This window comes from Leptopilina boulardi, unplaced genomic scaffold (genome assembly GCF_019393585.1).
Source record: "Leptopilina boulardi isolate dan_hultmark-lab unplaced genomic scaffold, ZJU_Lbou_2.1 LbouV2_363, whole genome shotgun sequence".
NCBI classification, from domain to species: domain Eukaryota; kingdom Metazoa; phylum Arthropoda; class Insecta; order Hymenoptera; family Figitidae; genus Leptopilina; species Leptopilina boulardi.
Window position 1 is genome coordinate 310,288 of NW_026137933.1, and position 18,133 is coordinate 328,420.

Sequence of the window (18,133 nt, forward strand, 5' to 3'; positions counted from 1 at the left end):
AGGCTATACTGAAAAAAGTTCATTTACATTTTAAGAAAAATGTTTTACTATTAAAAATAATCCATTAATTTTACTGATCATTTACATTAAAAAATACCATGTTATCTTTTTGAAACAAATATTAAATATTAATTGAATAATAAATTAATATTAAATGCGATACAGAGATTGAAGTTGATAGTATGCCTTCTGTTGCTGAGAAGCCCGGTACTTCCAAATCATCTCAGTTAAAAAAGAAAAAGAGGCACACAAATTCGCAATCTAGTCTTACGTTTCGCAAAGCTTCAAAACGATATAAAATGGATTCAGAACACTCTGGTATGATTATTTTTTTTAGTTGGAAATAAGTTTAAATATGCTCAATCAAGACTAGCACTACCTTTATGTTTTTCTGACCTCAAAAGTGCAAAGATCGAATTTTTAAAAAATGATGTGTGTGTATGAGTGTCGCGAACATTTTACCATTATTCTATCCAAAGTTATTTACATTTTAAAATTTCAAAACACAATAAGTTTTTTGCTCATAACTTTTGAAAAATGTTTGACACGCACAGATATTTTTGTTACAGGTTATAGAACGTTTCAAGACCTGAATTTCTTACTATAATTGGTGAAACATCTTTCTGTGGCTTTCAAAGTATAATAATAAACTTAGAGCATTTAAAATCGAATCCATTGACCTAATTTTGAGCCTTATACATCCTAAAATTAATAAGTTATCAAAATTTTCAAAATTTAAAACTTTGGAAAAATACCATTTTTGAGTTTTATTTTTTAAAAGAGAAAACACAAAAAAATGAGCACAAAAAATTCATCATTAAACTTGGTAGCTGCTTTTTTAAATTATTTTACAAAAATTATCAGCATAAAATTCCTCAGAACGTTAATTGATCAAAGTTTTTTATTTTCATCTGTTTCAAAAAATTTTTTTTTGAAAAATAAAATTTAAAATGAGCTTCTAATCTAATCTACTTTACACAGAAAAAACCTGAGCTCATTTTTGTTGCAACTCATAATGAGTCAATACTAAACGACATAGACGGTGGCGCCACCAACCCGACTCATTTTTGTTGCACATCAAAATGAGCCACCTCCGCGACTAATTTTGAGTTCAGTTTTTTTCTGTGTAAGTAAGTTTAAGTTGAGATTTCCTATTTCAAGACTAGGTCTTTAAGTAGAAACCTATCCCTCTAATTACTTCAAAACATACGAATCCACTCGTAAACCTGTCGTCCAGAATTCTAGAGAAAAAAATTCACTTTGGTTTCAATGTCATTCTGGTTCAACAAATACTTGACCTCAACATTGATAGCTACATAACTATATTTTACACTTAGATAAACCTGTCTACATATTTTGTCTTGATAGTTGAGAAAGCTATGCCTCGTGATCAAATAAACCACAGTTCTGACTGACATGATTGAGTGTTAAAAATTCTCACAAAGGTTCTGTTGAGTTTTAATTGCTGCAGAGCCTTAGTGTGTATTTTCATCCTGATTCTAACCTATACTCTCTTTTACTTCTTCTCTGATTTTAAAATTCTATGATTCTCTTAATCACCATCGCCTATTGCTCTTTCTATACTAGAGTTATCATGGTACCGGGTCTTCTCTGGGACCCAATTTAATCCAAGACATCCGCTTTCATTTCCCCTGATTTCTGAATGTCATGGTACCTATAGATCAGTGAGAGTTCCTTTCTTGAACCAAACTCGTTCAGTGCCCTACGTCATGTGACTTTCAACCTACTAAAAAATTCGACAACTTTTAATTGAATTGACGAATTTTCTGGTATATTTAAAAAAAGACAAACCACACAAACTCTGACCCAAAGTTGCCAATGACCCTACCTAAACGCCACTGCGCTTGCGCTACGGCAACTCTCTTATAGGTCGAAAAAAGCGCGCTTATATAAAATGCTTAATAATAAGAAAACGTTAATAAAGCAATATAAAAATATTTTCACGATTGAATTTATTTTTTTTGGTCATTATATTGCTTCTTAATTAAAAAAATATTAATTTACTTTATGTACTTATGTGTGTAAAAATATAATAAAATTACAATAATTATTATTATTACTATTTTTACACACTTAAGTACATTAAGTAAATTAATATTTTTTTTATTAAGAAGCAATATAATTAACAAAAAAAATAAATTCAATAGTGAAAATATTTTTATATTGCTTTATTAACGTTTTCTTATTATTAAGCATTTTAAATAAGCGCGCTTTTTTCGAACTATAAGAGAGTTGTCGTAGCGCAAGCGCAGTAGCTTTTAGGTAGGGTCATTGGCAACTCTGCTCTGACCTTTTCTCATATAATTTCTTTCTTTATCTCATAATTCTTCCATGACATTTCTTATGATTCTTCTTTGCAAAATTGCATAATGTTCTTACTCTATGGTATTGTCACTTTAATGCTGCTAGATTTTTGGTATATACACTTCCGGCCAGATATGCTTACTCATTTTTGTCGTATTCTTATTCACATTACCATGGAAACAGATAATAAAGAAAAGGACAGAAATGTGTAGGCATATATGGCCACGACTATCTGAATCTATGCCGGTTAAAATAAATACGATTCCTCTGTCTAACACCGCCGTTATGTTGGCATGATTCTCATAGCATTCGTGATTTCTCCAAAAACTATTGCCTGGAATTGAAGGGTAGAATGACAAAAGGGGTCAAGCGCCAATTCACTGTTTTTACAGGAAGTAAAAAAAACATTTTTAAAAATTTTTCAGGTCATTTAAAAAAAACTGAGAAAACCGTTTCGATATATTAGTATGTTTTAATAAATAAACAACAATTTGTTGAAATAAACCTACATATTAACGATAAAATTAAAAAAAACTGTGGTGCCTTGAGGTTATATCAACTGCGCACATTTTCTTTAAGCATTAAATATAAAAAAAATATACAGTTTAAAGAAAAACTGGAAAATTAGTTTCATTCTATGGAATCGACGAAATGAATAGAAAAAAAAATTCCTTTAAAAAATTGTTTGTTTTCAAGAAAATTACGAATTAATTGCTTGCTTTGGAATTGAGCAATACTTTCATCTTTAAATTCAATTGTTCACTTAGTATAATCATAAAAATATTTAAAAATTAATAACAAAATGATTTTAAAATTGTTTAAAATTGAAAATGTATTATTATTATTATTAATTTTATTAATTAAAAGATTATTAAAATAAAATTAAAATAAAATTAAAATAAAATATTAAAATAAAACCTAAAAAAATAATATTTTTGATCAAAATTGAACAGATGGATAAAAATATGAAGAATGAAATTCATAAAAACATTTCACCTTCATATCGTTTCTTTTTAACAATATCTTTTTTATTAATAGATTTTTTCCGCATCTGCGAGGCATTTTCGATTTGTAAAAAGCAATGTTTTTAAATTTGTTAAGTTATGCATAATATTATTGACTCACTACTTTCTTTTGTTTTTCAATCAGGTTGCAATAAAGTAAATTTGAGGCTATTTTATTAATTTAATTCTTATTAAAAACTCATTTAAATACGCAATAAAAAAGGAAATCCTTCTACAGAAATGTGTAAATGAATTTTCTTGGTTTTTTTATTCAAAAACCTCATTTTCGATAAATTGGCGCTTGACCCCTTTTGTCATTCTACCCTTCAATTATGGATGGTCCGATGCTACTCAGGAACTATGGCGTCTGACGGTGTCAGACTGATCGCAGCAAGAAGGAGAGGAGGGTTGGAGTTTGCAAGGAAGTTTCATGATCTTCTTTTAGTGATGGTTTAGATTTGGTAAAGATGGAATTCATGACGACGTTGAACACGTGCAGGATGTGCCAGTCAGATATTGTCGATGTTGCGGCGTCAAATCGTTGAGAGTAAAAATGGGCTGTGTAGCTGTTTCGCACCCGAAACTCGAAGCAAAAAATTGTTCTGTTTAGATTCGTGTTACTCTTCCTATTGTCTGTAATTGGGCAAATTTTTTTTATTGGCACTATATGGTTACTAATTCGCCACATAACTTCCTAGCCAGAAGATCAAATTTGGTTTCAGCCTTCGTGAGGATACTATTGACTTTCTACAAACTTAAAAGCTAGTACAAAATTTGTATTGACATTCAAAATTTTTCTGTGCCGGTTATTGAAATTCAAAATGGCAAACACATTATGCATAACAAATAATTACGCTAAAAGATTTAATCTCATAAAATTTGCATCTGGAATGTTTGTGAGGTTGCTGATCAAGTTGTTGAATCCGTTGTTAGTTCAAAAATTAAAAAAATTTTTTTTTTAAATTTATTTACTCTCTCTGCATACGCAGGGTTCTTCTCATTCTCTCTAAACCTTTCATCCACTTTTCACCCTGTCCATTCTCTTCTAAAATCCAGCATACTCTTTCCCCCACTCCTTTTCCCTCATCCATTCCTCCCACACATCTATCCAACACATGCGCCCAGCTCTCTCTTTCATACCCACATATTCTACATTTTTTATCAAACTCATCCATCCAATACTTACATTCTTTCATACCTTCACCCATTCTGAACCTGCACACCCTATTCCATTTTTCATATTTCTTTTTCTTCTCTAGATACCCCGGGATCCCTTCCCCTTTCACCATCCTGTACCATCTATTGTATCGCGATCCAACTATCCTTTCCCACCTTTGCTGCTTATCCTTCCTACTCCAACCATCCTTTACATCTCCTTCCACTTCACTCCATCTTCTTCCTTCCTCCATAGCCCCTCTTCTCCCTCTCTCCCATCCCGATACATCCTTCCTTCCTCTCCTTACTCCTTCTTTCACCAAAGCCCAACACGCCTATGCCACCCAACTCCCCTTCCCCTGCTTTAGCTTTTCCTCTAACCCTATCGCTCTTCTTCTCTGCCTTATGACCAGCTTTTCCCTACCCAATTCCTCCCTTAGCATATACCCTGGACAGTTCTCATCCACTCCCATGGTCCATCTCAGAAACCTCTCATACAATCTTCCCAATTTCTCACTCTCTCTCCATCCCCATATCTCGACCCCATAACTTATAACCGACCATACCAGCACTTCAAACAACCAAATTCTCTTTCTCCAATCATTCTTAAATCTTTTTTCCCCAATCCCCCATACTTGCTTCATGACTCTCCCCACTTTCTCAATCCTCTTACTCACATTCAAATCCTGACTCCCATTCCATTTAAACCAATATCCCAAATGACAAAATTCACTCACTTCCTCCACGCTTTTCCCATTCATACTCCATACTTCCTTATCCCTCCCTCTTTTCTTTCTAAATCTCATGACTTTCGTTTTTTCCACATTTACCCATAAATCTCTTTCTCTCACATACAACTCAAACTCTCTCATCAACAATCTCAAACCACTATCCTCCTCAACCATTAATACCACATCATCTGCATACGCTAGGGTATACACTCTTCCCTTCCCTAAAATAATTCCCCCCTTCCCTCTCCTTCTCTCCTCCAAGTCGGCCATCAACAAGTTGAATAAAACAGGGCTCAACGGACACCCCTGCCTCAACCCCCTCCCCAACCAAAAATCCTTCCCTAATTCCTTCCCTATTTTCACCCTTTCTCTTGTCTCCTCGTAGCACTCCTTCACTCTTTCAATTAAACTCTGCTCAAGCCCCAATTTTTCTAAAACCCTCCATAACACCCTCCTATTCACCGATGGGAACGCTGCCTTCAGGTCCACGAACAAAAATACCAACTTCCATTTTTCCTTTCGAAGATTCCTGCTCACCAGATAATTCAAAACATAAATGTTGTCCACTGTACCCATGCCCTTCCTGAATCCGGTCTGGTTGTGAGGAATACATCCCAAATCTTCCACCCTGTCCTCCAATCTCTTCCTGAGAATCTCAGCGTAAACTTTGTATCCCACCGGCATCAGCGTTACACCTCTATAATCCTCCACCTTCCTCCCACTACCCTTCTTTACTATTGGCACTATCCAGCCAGTCTTCCACTCTTCCGGCCAACCTTCACCTTCCCATACCTTGTTCATTACACAGCCCCACAAAAAAAAAAGTGTCATGTACTTTTGACCGGAATACCTTAACCCTATGTATTTTGACGCGCTGAACACGAATCCGAAGTCCGTTTTGCTCTATCACGTCAGGATTTTTTTCTAACCTAAAAAAACATGTCGGATTTTGAGAAGTAGGCGATTTTTTTGAAAATTGATGTATTAACTTCAAACTTGGTATCTGGGAGTTTTTTGTGTCGCTGATTACGAATCTGAAGTTAGATTTTCAAAATCAAAAATGGCGGATCCAATATGGCGGACGAATTTTGAAAAAATTTTAAGATTTACTTCAAACTTGGTATCTAGGGGTTTTTTGGGTCGCTGATTACGAATCTGAAGTTAGATTTTCAAAATCAAAAATGTCGGATCCAATATGGCGGACGAATTTGAAAAAATTTTAAGATTTACTTCAAACTTGGTATCTAGGGGTTTTTTGGGTCGCTGATTACGAATCTGATGTCAGTTTTCAAAAATTGATAATGGCGTATCTAATCTGGCCGATAGAAGTCCATGTTGGATATGCCATTTTGAATTTTTGAAATCTGACATCAGATTTGTAATCAGTGACCCAAAAAACCCCCAGATACACTATTGCACATTAATTTTTGAAAAATTTCGTAAAATATTGTCCCCCTACCAAAAAAAAATTCAAGGTGTATTTTCCTCCCATAAATCAGCTTTTGGGGAAAAACAAAACATACGTGTCAAATTGTTTTCAAAAAACTACAAAATTGCCATGTTTCAGAAAAATCGGCGTATGGCACTTCCCTAGTGTTACTTGTCAGCAACTTAGAAAACCTGTAGATACCAAATTTCATAATAATCTGACAATTTTTTAAAAATAATTCCTTAATATTGAATCAGACATATCGAATTTCGGAAATCTGACATCAGATTCGTAATCAGCGACACAAAAAAACCCCAGATACCAAGTTTGAAGTTAATACATCAATTTTTAAAAAAATCGCCTACTTCTCAAAATCCGACATGTTTTTTTAGGTTAGAAAAAAATCCTGATGTGATAGAGCAAAACGGACTTCGGATTCGTGTTCAGCGCGTCAAAATACATAGGGTTAGGGTATTCCGGTCAAAAGTACATGACACTTTTTTTTTTGTGGGGCTGTGTTATTTGCCACAATTCCTCCCTTACAGCCTCCCCACCATATTTTAAACTTTCTCCTTCTATCCCATCTCCTCCTGTTGCCTTGTTCTTCTTTAATCTTCCTATTGCTGCATCCACCTCGTCCCTACTTATTCCACCCATCTCCATCTCCCTACCCCTTCTTCTCCCTTCTCCTCTTTTTCTATTATCCATTCCCCCACTTAATCCCTTGAAATACTCCGTCCAATCCTCCATCTTGATCTCCCTGTTCACCCCCTTTCCCTTACCTCTTTCCCTATTAATCACCTCCCATTCTCTACCTTCTTCTAGCGCCTTCTCTACCTCTTCCAAGAATCTCTCTTTTCCTTTTCACCAGCTTCTCATGCCTCTTATGCTTCCAGTTGTACTCCTTCCTCTCCATCCTCCCTCTCCTCCATTCCCTTATATATCCCCTCATCTCCTCTCTGCTTCTTTCACACTCCTCATCCCACCACCCTTTTCTCTCATTTTTAACTCCCACTCCCTTCATCTCTTCTCTAACTCCTTCTATTACCGCCTTCAGCCTTTTTAATCTCTCAGCCACTCCCCCTTCTCCTTCCAGCTCTACGCCTTTAATCTGCATCCTTCTCTCAAATTCTAACAACTTCTCTACACTACACCAATTGAGGCTCCCGATAAAATAACGTGCCTGACGCTCGGACGGCCGCTCTAATGGTAGTCGGGTAGGAGTAAGCGGCCCAGAGGCGCTCACTGCTACCGGACTACCATTAGAGTAACCGTCTGAGCGTTGGGCGCTCTACATCATCGGGAGCCTCAATTCCAAAAAGCAGAGTTAAACATTTAAAAATCACTAGCCATATGTTTTGAGATTGCTTATATATTATTACTGACTAAAATTGTTTTTTTTAAAATATATTAAATCATTGTTTCTAAAATATTTCCTCCTTTGAACATCCTCTCATAAAATTTAATTATAATATTATGCATTTAAAAATGCCATTTTTAAAATTGTAATAACCCCACTATAATTGTAAGCGTTAAATTTATGACTAGAAAACTTAATATGAAATCATCCATATTAATAATGGTAATTTTTTAGGTGGTTCCGATAATGACGTTAATGAACAAAATGATGAACTAGAAAAGTTTGCTATTGTTTCAATAAGAACTGAAAATAATAGGAAGGTAAACATAAACTTTTCGTTCACGTACTTCTATGGCTATTTTGAAAAAAATAAAACAATTTATTTAGAATAATTATAAAATTTAAATAGTTATAATATTATGAAATGGTTCATATGTTCTAAATGAGCAAATATTGCTGTTAGCAAGAAATTATTGAAACACTAATTATAAAGTAACATTTACTTATCTTACTATCGTAGGTTGAAAAGATTCATTTGGGCCACGATGTTTTTATCAAACATGAATCTTAAAAATTAATACAAAAAGAAAAGAGTGATTCACTTTATCTGAAAAACTTAGCGACTTTCATATGGACTCGTCAGAAACTGGCTAATAGGTGTGTGGAGTACTCAGAAGATCTTATATCAATTCCAAATAGGTCGCCAAGAAAATTACTGACATCTAAAAAGATGAAAGTTGACGTTCGCGAATCCGAAGTTTAATTGTGCGTTGAAACGTTCGCGAACATTTGTTGAAGGCACCATAACCTGGAAAATTTGATGTCAACTGGCGGAGATCATTCTTATTTTAAGTATAAATACTATAAAGACGACAAAGATTTTAACCCAAAATTTATTCGGGAGGAAGAAAGTAAAAGTAAGTATTTATAGCAAGCATTATATAAACCATATAATTAAATAAATTTCCATTTAAAAAGGAATTCGACTTTCGCGACGCTGTCGTAACCTCAAAATTAAAAATTGTTTTTAACTATTTGTTACGCATAAAAAAATTATAATACAAATTAATTGCAAACAGTTTTATTAGATTTAATTATGTACTTTTCAAAAAAATAATAAGTCAAAATCTTTCGTTAAATAATATTTTTTTGGACATTTTCGTTTTTGTAATCAATATAACTTATTTTATTCATATCGTTGAAACATTCTCTCTAACCGTATTTATTTTAATATTTTGTAAACATATACATATTTTTAAAAAATTGTAATTTTTTGTATAAGCTGAAAGAAAAGAAATTAAAATATAAAAAATTGATTTCAAATTCTGTAGCTTACTTCTAGTCTGCCGTATATTGAAAATTGAAGAAAGATACGAAATTTCTTTTTTTTTTAATAAAATCTATTTCAATGTATTTTAAAATGTGAAGCGTATACTACAACCTTGTAACAATTTTTCCGGTAATAAATGGTTACTGATACAAATTTAAGTATATTTCAGGTCATGAATTATTTTGGTCATGTAAGATGTTTATTTTGATTTATTATTTTATTTTTGTTCCGTATCAAAAATTAAATCCATGACTATTAAATTTATTACAAAAGACGCCAATATCTTTTATAATTTTTTGAATAAAATGTGCAAAATTTTTGTAATTGATTTTTTGCAGAAATCATGGCTGAAATTCAGGATTTTTCGGATTATGAGGATGAGTTTTATGACGATAGAGGTGACGACGAAATGCTGATCGATTTGGTTAGGGGTTATCCTTGCCTTTATGAAAGATCGTCTAAGGACGTCAAAGACTTAGGAATGAAGGAAACATCTTGGCAGGAAATTGCTAACATACTTAATAGCCATCGTATGTAAAAAAATATTTATATTAGAGTCATTCCATTATATTTCACCCAAAGTTATTGCGGCCTATTAGAAAATCTGATAATTTGTAATCATAATTTTTAATATCCGTAAAATTCATTTTTGGCAATTATTTTATGAAATTTTTTTATTAACCTTAGAATTTAAAATTTTTAAGTTGAGTTGCACGGCAACAAGTGTATATTTACAGGTGTGAAAATTTAATAAAATTTTTCAGGTTAAAATGGAAGTAGTTTTGTAAAACAGAAATGAATTGCATCACTATTCATTTAAAATTTATTAAAAATCTATTTGTATTTATAAACCTGAAAATTTCTTTTTTATAAATACTTTTCAAATTAAAAAAAACTCGAAGAATAGTTCGTTCTCTATCGCCAAAATTTAATAGGATAAAGAAAACGATTTAACTTGAAGATTAAAAAAATATTTGAATTTTTTCAGTTATCACTTGAGGAGATATTATTGTTCAAAATCATATAAAATCCCGAAAACTTAAACTTTCAAGTTAAAATATTTTATATTTCTACACTATAAAATTAAAAAGTCATTATATGTATTCAGTAAAAATATTTTAAATATCTTCCTTTTTTCATTGCAACTCAACTTTGGAATGAAAATACCAGCGTAAATAAAGAAATTAAATCAAATATTTGCCAAAAATGAATTACACTGATGTCCTAAATCATTTTTACAAATTATTAAATTTTTCTAAAATATAGGCCGCAACAACTTTCAGTGAAATATAATGAAATATGGCCTATTAATAAAATTTATGATATATTTATGTAATTAAATATTATTAAATATATGTTTCTAGCTGCAAGTGTTCAACAGAAATGGAAGGATTTAAAAGATAAGTATTGTAGAGAAAAAAGATTGTCAGATGCAGAATCCACAAGTGGAAGTGGCTCTTCATCAAGAAAGAAATTTCCTTATTTTAAGGAAATGTCGTTTCTGGAACCGCATCTTCGAAAGACAAAAACGCAAAATAATTTTAATGAAAAATCACCAGGTTTTTCGGGTGCAAAAAATGAAAAGTATGTATTTTGTTAACAATTTTGAGTTAAATATGATACAATACTCTGAGAAAATGTTTCAATAATTTATTATTAAATTTATATTAGAATTGATTATCTCCAATAACATTTGTGTGATAGAAATTTTTTTTTAATAACAGAAGAATAGCAGATAAATAAGGAAACTAATTCTTTCAACCCTGTATGAGAAGAGCTTTGTGTTTTAAATTTAAAAAAAAAATTATGACCATTTTGGACAAATGAAAATTCAAGAACAACAGGGAAAATTCTTTTCCTAAACTTTCAATTCTGCATGTACAAGAGAAGAATTGTTTCTTTGCTTCTTAACATACCTTTGTTCAAAATTGTCACAAGATTTTTTTGGAAGTTTATTATTGTCAACGAACGTAAAAATATTATTGCAATATATTTTTTAGTTTACTCTTTTAGAGATATCAGCAATAAACGATCGAAGAATGATAAACCACCATCTAGAAAAAAAATAAAAATAAAAACCGAAAATAACGAGGATATAAAAACCACTTTAGTGTCACGAACCAAAGTCGCAGAAAAGATACTCGATAAAAATAAGAGCGATAAAGAGAACCAAGCACCAGGTAATGATAATTCGACGTTTATAAATTACATTTCTTCTCAACTGGACACTTTATCTAAAAAGAAAAGACAAGAGTTGGAAGCAAAAATATTAGTCCTTGTCAACAATGTCGTTTTGGAAGAAATGAGTAAAGATGACCAGTAAAGATGACCAACAAGTTCTTTTATTTTCATTTTAAAAAATTTTTAATTTCACATACTTTTTAATATAAATATATAATGCCTTTATGAGAACCAAAGTGAAAGCAATTTTCGTAGCCAAATGTTAAGGGTAATTTAATAAAAAAATTTTTGTTTATGTGAATATTAGTTTGGTAAAAAATAGTCGTGGATTTGTGATTATTGTATAAGATTTGCTATTTGATTTGTTTATAAGTTCTCTTAAAAGCGTGGAAAAAAATATGTTCAAAATATATGCGTTGTTCCTATATTACTAAAATGTAATATATTATTATCTACGATAAGAAGTTTTAAAATAAGGTTTTGTTGAAATTAATTATCTCAGAGCAGTTTCGACTGTAAGTTATACGTATATTTCTTTAAGATTTAATATATACAATACCCTTATCAGAACCAAAGTGAAAGCAATTTTTGTAGCCAAATGTTAGGGGTAATGTAGTAAAAAAATGTGATATATATGAATATTAGTTTGGTAAAAAGTAGTCGTAAATTTATGATTATTGTATAAGATTTGCTTTCTGATTTGTTTATAAGTTCTCTTAATAGCATGGAAAAAAATGTGTTCAAAATATATGCGATGTTCCTATAAGAAAGACACATAAATTTCGAGGAATCTATATATTAACGAAGTTTTTCATATATAGGTTTCATTTTGTATTGTCATTGTGTAACATTGGAGCCTTCAAGTGAGACCTAAGTGAATTCTTATTTTCAAAAAGACGTGAATTGTGAAAAAAATCATGAAAAAGTGAATCGTTAATGTAAAACGTAAATTTTTAAATTTTTGCAAACATAAAACAAGGCGCACAACTATTTCAAATGCAGTGTATGCGCACTCATGAAAAATAAATACATTGCTAAAAACAAAATTATTCGGTAAACTTGCGATAAATAGGCAAAATAAAATTTTCACAAGTTGCAGCAATCGAGAATAATTTAAATTTATATTATATCCATTAGCAATGCCTCAGAAAATTATAAAATGCTACGATATTCGAAAAGCATGACATTAACTTCTGTATTGAAGCAAAAACTAAATTAAAAAACTTATCAATAAATGCACATTAATCGTAAGAAATGAAACTCCTTTCACGTAGAATTTAAGTATTCAGATCCTCGCTCATATTCCTTAAAAACATTTTTTTTAATCTTCTATTTTAATCTGGAGATTATCACAGATTATCACAGAGTCGTATAATTCAGGCAAGGTTTACTCTTATCACATTCCACTCTTTACTTTACTTTAAAAAAAAGAAACTAAATTAGCTGCAAACTTTCCATTTTGAGAAAAATTAATTGTATCACAAAAATTCAAAGATGCGAAATCTTGAGAGAAGATTCCTTACAAATTGACTAGTTTCACTTTTCTAAAGAACCAAGCAAAAAAATTTAAAAATTTTCACACAAGTGTACTTGTAATTTAAACTTCATGAAATGTGAATCGTGTTCTTGATATTTTCCCCATTCGAATCATCGATTTGATCTTTACTTGGTTCCAAAAAAGGCACAATAGATTCTTTGTTTTCTCGTGATTGAAGGTTTTCTTTGGTTTGATTTGCGATGTGAGAATCTCATTGGAACTCAAAGTTTCGGCATATGGATCGTCGATTTGTAATTTCATCGCTACAATTTAAAACAACTTTTCCGTCCTTGGCGGCTAGAATGTTGCAGAGAGCAACGACGTAATTAGATGTGAAAACGGAAACGAGAAATGTCGTTTGAAGATCTCTGGCTTTGCAGAGATCTTTTTCGAATTTTCCACTGTACGCCCAATACTCAAGGTATTTTTCATTATATTTGTATCAAGTAGCGAACTTAAGTAACGATGCCTGCAGCGCAATAGTTGAAAAACTCTCGAGAATCTATCATCCGAACAATTTTTATATACAATCACGCTACTTGGTGTTGTACAACTGGCAAAGAAACTTGGAAAGAGAACACCTCTAATACTTCCTTGGATTTTCGTGATATTATTTCTACTCAAGTCGCCCGTTTTAACAAGAATTTTCGCTGTTTTCCGAACATTACTTAAAACAGCGTGTTTTGCACAGCCAAATAAATACCCCGTTGATTCGACACCTTCTGATTCCAAAGGTTACACACAGTTCTCATTATCGTTGTCCCCGTCGTCAGAATTGGAAGTTTGAACCTCAGTCTCGGTTTCGAGTACTTAAAATTCACTGGTACCATAGGCAGGAAAAATAAAAATCAAACAGAAATCCTCAGAGCCGTAATGTGAATGAGGTAAAAATCTTCTTCAGTAGTTGTATCTTCCACTTGGATGACTTCATGTAAAATGTATGCTTAAATTTAAATTTGGTTAGATACTCATCTTTCTTTCTTTCTTTCTTTACGAAGATCGTGCGGTAAAAACTAGAAAAAATTGAATTTATCGAGGAATTTGTTTTCTTTTTAATCAAAAGAATGAAGCTTTAAAAAAGTTTCACAAAAAATTTCACACTTAAATTTCGAATATTTTAAGATCTATAAGTTTTCATGTAAAAATTTGTAAAATATATAATAATAATACAATATGGTAGACCAAAACACAAAAAATTGAATATTTCGAAAGAAATACATGATTGTCTGTTATAGCTTTCGAGAAACACTTGTTTTATAAGGAATCTTTTTTCTAGTTATTACCGTAGGTACTCTTAAAGATTAATATTATATAAGACTTGTTTTCTTTCTATATAATTGATCATTAGATATATAAATTTATTAAACAGAAACTGGCACCCACTTATCAGCACCAAGTGAATTTAAAAAAAATTTTTAGTTGGTAATAAAAACAACAAAAGAACTGCAACGTCAAGCTGTTTAACGGTATGTATTTACATAAAGAAAATTCGAATTTAGGGAGGTTATTTCAAACACAAATCTTTTTCACGGCAAAACCCTATTGAAAAAACCGTCATCGGAAACGTCATCGTAAGCTACATCGTAAGAGACGTCAGAAACTACATCGGAAGCGGGATCGTGACTGTCATCATTTCCGATACCGGAAATGATGTCGTAATTTGATAGCGGATACGAAATCGTTTCCGGTGTCGTTTCCGATGTCGATTCCGATTTAGTTTCCCACGTCGTTTTGCGATGCACAGTATTAAAAATTTTTAAATTAATTATTAGTTTAATTATGTATTACGTACACTATGAGCTTTCATCGATTGACAACTTTAATTTTTCTAATTTAATGTGAATAATTGTAAGTTAAATTCAAATTTTTATATTTTTAATATTTATGAATTCTTTATTACATTTAATTTGTCTCTGGTCAGCGTATAAAGTGTTATTTCATTATTAAAAAGTTCTTTTTTAAAAATTTACACATTAAAACTTTTAACAGAATTTCTGAACTTATGAAAAATATGGAGTATTTTGTTTAATTTTATGCTAGTATTTATCAAAAGTAAGTTAAATGAAGAAAACTTGGTGCAAATTAATAATTTTTCTTATTGTAAATTATTTATATAAGTATTATTTATTTTCGTATTTTTTTTAATAATTTAGAGTAAAGTGTGATAAAAAAGCCACTTGCATTTTTTTAAAACAAATCTAACTCTGTCATTTTTTCAGCTATGAACAATTTTCCACAATAATTTTTCAGTTAAAAAACTAAATTTTTAGAGGCGATTCGAAATTTGAAAGAAAAATTAGAAATGAATGATTTTATGGTTAAAAACGAAAATTTTAAGTGGCTTTTTCACTCTACCCTATTTTTTAATATAAGTCACAAAATATATGATTTCAAAAGTTGTACGAATTGAAAATAAACTGAGTATAACGCAAAGTAACCACAGTTAATAATTTATTTGATAAATAATTTTATTTTCAAATAACAAATCATACAACAATAACAATAAATATGGTTATGTTTTGAAAAATATAAGGTATATCTAAATGAATTTTAAATTGAAGACATTAATAGCTAAAAACATAATTTACAAGATTAATAATCCAAAAACCTCTCAAGTTCATAAAAATGTGGATTAAGTTATTTTAATAATTGTAGAATATGCATTTTTAAACGCTTTACTTTGAACGAAAATCGCTTATTACTTTGCTTATTGATTGTTTTGCTTAATTAAATTTGCTGAATTCATGAATTGCCTCAAAATATAAACAAATTTTCATTAACATTAATTAAATTTCAAAAAAGAAATTCATTTCTAAATTCTAAAAATGGTATAATATTGCAATATTACAATTAATAAGCAAAGTATTTACTGTCTATTATCTGCACCAGACTACGGTTGTGGAATTACAATTTGCGCGCATGTGCGATGTGTGCTATATTAATGTATTTCGGAAAAACTTTTTTTATTTTAGATTTTATTTTCTCTTTTCATTGAAAATTTCTTTAAAATAATTGACATTTCTATAATAGAGATATTATGGTATACTTTTGAATAATTTAATAATTAGTGACATTTATGGTGAAAAAATTACCAGAATTAAGCTATTTTTGGTAATTTTAATGAATTCGAAAAGCGCGAAGTTGCTAATTACGTGTTATATATATTTATACATGGTATTCACATCATTACATGTTCATGAGATTTAACTTTTAAATTTGAAAAATTGAGGTAGTGTTCAATGAACCAATTCAACCAAACGATTATTATATTTTCATATATAATTATCTTCTTTGACGTTTCGCTGAAGAATATTTACATATTTTAAAAATATAATTGACAAAATTAATTGATAATGATTGGAAAAGCATCGTTGCACTCTACTGTACGTGCTACTTAGGCAAAAGTTACAAGGATGTAAAAAAATAATATTTTGAAAATTATTACTTTTGTTATTGAACGTATGAATTCAATAAAGTTAAGATGCTTAGAAAATTATGCAATAACTGATCAGTAAATGTTTACGGATTTTTTTCTAAAAACTTCAGTCAGATATTTTGAAAAATATCGGAACTCTTGCGGAGGAAAGCCGGAAACCACTTCCAAAAGTAATTTTCCAGCAAACCTTTCCATACGGGAAACCACGGCACTGAATATTGGTGTTTTGTTTGAAATTACTTTGAAACTACTTTTTGTAACACTATTTATTATATGTATAATATGCTCAGACATACTAAAGTAAATCACATTATAATGGTTTCAGTTGTAAACAAAATCAGAAAAATTCTATTTTACATATTGATTTTTAAATAATATATCTTAATTTTGAAAAAGTTATGTATTGATTATTAAAATTTTTTATTCATTTTTTTTTGTTTTAATTAATAATTTTACACGTGTAAAATTATGTAACCGTCATTTTATTTCTATTAATATTATTGTGTGTAGTGTCAAAAGAACTGATTAAATGTATGTTTCTTTCCTCCATGAAAAAGATTATAAAAACTTAGAAAAGGCTAATAATGAAAAAATAAATGCAACGTTAAATTTATATTAATGTGATTTACGAAGAATAGATTAATAGTAGTAGAGATTAGGTACCACGCATAAGTAACTGACACCTTCATCACATAGCATGTGAACACATACTTTTGAGATTTCAGAAGTCGGAACAACTGTTTTTTCTCTGCGAATTTCTTTTACTGCTCTTAACATGGTACACTTTTGAGTCAAATATTCTGTCGTTTCGATTGATTTAACTACTGTATATTCATTCTTTGTGCGACTATCAACTATGAAATCGATAATTTGAACGTAAGATCCATCACACAGTTGTGCAAATGAATTATCAGATCGATTATTTTCTTTTTCAGACGACATGTACAAACAACTTTGTTTAACTATCTTTTTATATGAAACTGTTCGGTCTGATAGCGTCAATAGCTGCTTCCAAGCTTCATCTACAGGTGAAGAAAATCCAAAATATTTTATGTCAGAAATTTGAAAAGATTTTTGTCCATTCCTAGTTCCAATGTTATCACAGAATTTTTTTACTAAACCTGAGCAGTAAGGATACAATTTTTCTTTCAAAAATAATGAAGTATACTTCAAACTAACTTGCCTACAAATTTGGTGGTGAACACCTTTTGCAGCGTGAATAACTTTTAATAAGTACCCGTTTCCTGATTCAAAGCAAAATGCACTGTGAGCCCAGAGTGGGCCCCAATTATGCACATTTTCTGCCAAGTGCAGAAGTGCATGTACATTAGAAGTCATTGCCTGTTTTCCGTACAATAATTGGGTTTGAGCAACAAATTCGTGTAATAATTTGTCTGCTAGATCGATTTCATGAATAGTTATTTTGTCTTTCATTAATAAATAAACAGCCTCGACAAATAGAGCCCAATGCATGAAAAGATCATCTGGCAAAATATTTTGCAGAACAGGCAAACTGTAAAAAAGAATCCAGTTTTCCCATTCCCGTGCTTTCCAGAATTCTTTTTCTGTAAAAGAACGTGTCAATCGTCCAATCTGATGTGGTACTTTGATAGAATTTAGAGCCTTATCAATGTCAGGAATAAAA

The 18,133-nt window shown here is 30.8% G+C and overlaps 1 protein-coding gene and 1 long non-coding RNA gene across 2 annotated transcripts; both read left to right on the plus strand.

Annotated features, from left to right (window-relative positions):
- The first annotated feature begins 210 nt into the window (after positions 1–210).
- Positions 211–8,544, plus strand: LOC127286852 (uncharacterized). The gene is made up of 3 exons (XR_007843796.1): positions 211–318; positions 8,239–8,324; positions 8,525–8,544. It is a non-coding gene; the product is annotated as an uncharacterized LOC127286852 (long non-coding RNA).
- Positions 8,545–8,782: 238 nt separating this feature from the next.
- On the plus strand, positions 8,783–12,264 carry LOC127286851 (uncharacterized). Its single transcript, XM_051313454.1, has 4 exons — positions 8,783–8,921; positions 9,673–9,864; positions 10,699–10,918; positions 11,348–12,264. Exons 1-4 carry the CDS (start codon positions 8,825–8,827, stop codon positions 11,655–11,657), a joined length of 819 nt encoding a protein of 272 aa, XP_051169411.1. The 5' UTR covers positions 8,783–8,824; the 3' UTR covers positions 11,658–12,264.
- The last annotated feature ends 5,869 nt before the right edge of the window (positions 12,265–18,133 follow it).

Bases quoted from the DNA above. Each gene is read 5' to 3' on its own strand.
- LOC127286851 (XM_051313454.1), top strand. From the start codon at position 8,825: ATGTCAACTGGCGGAGATCATTCTTATTTTAAGTATAAATACTATAAA. The intron at 9,865-10,698 runs GTATGTAAAAAA...ATATGTTTCTAG, and splicing joins TAACATACTTAATAGCCATC to CTGCAAGTGTTCAACAGAAA. The intron at 10,919-11,347 runs GTATGTATTTTG...TTACTCTTTTAG, and splicing joins TCGGGTGCAAAAAATGAAAA to AGATATCAGCAATAAACGAT.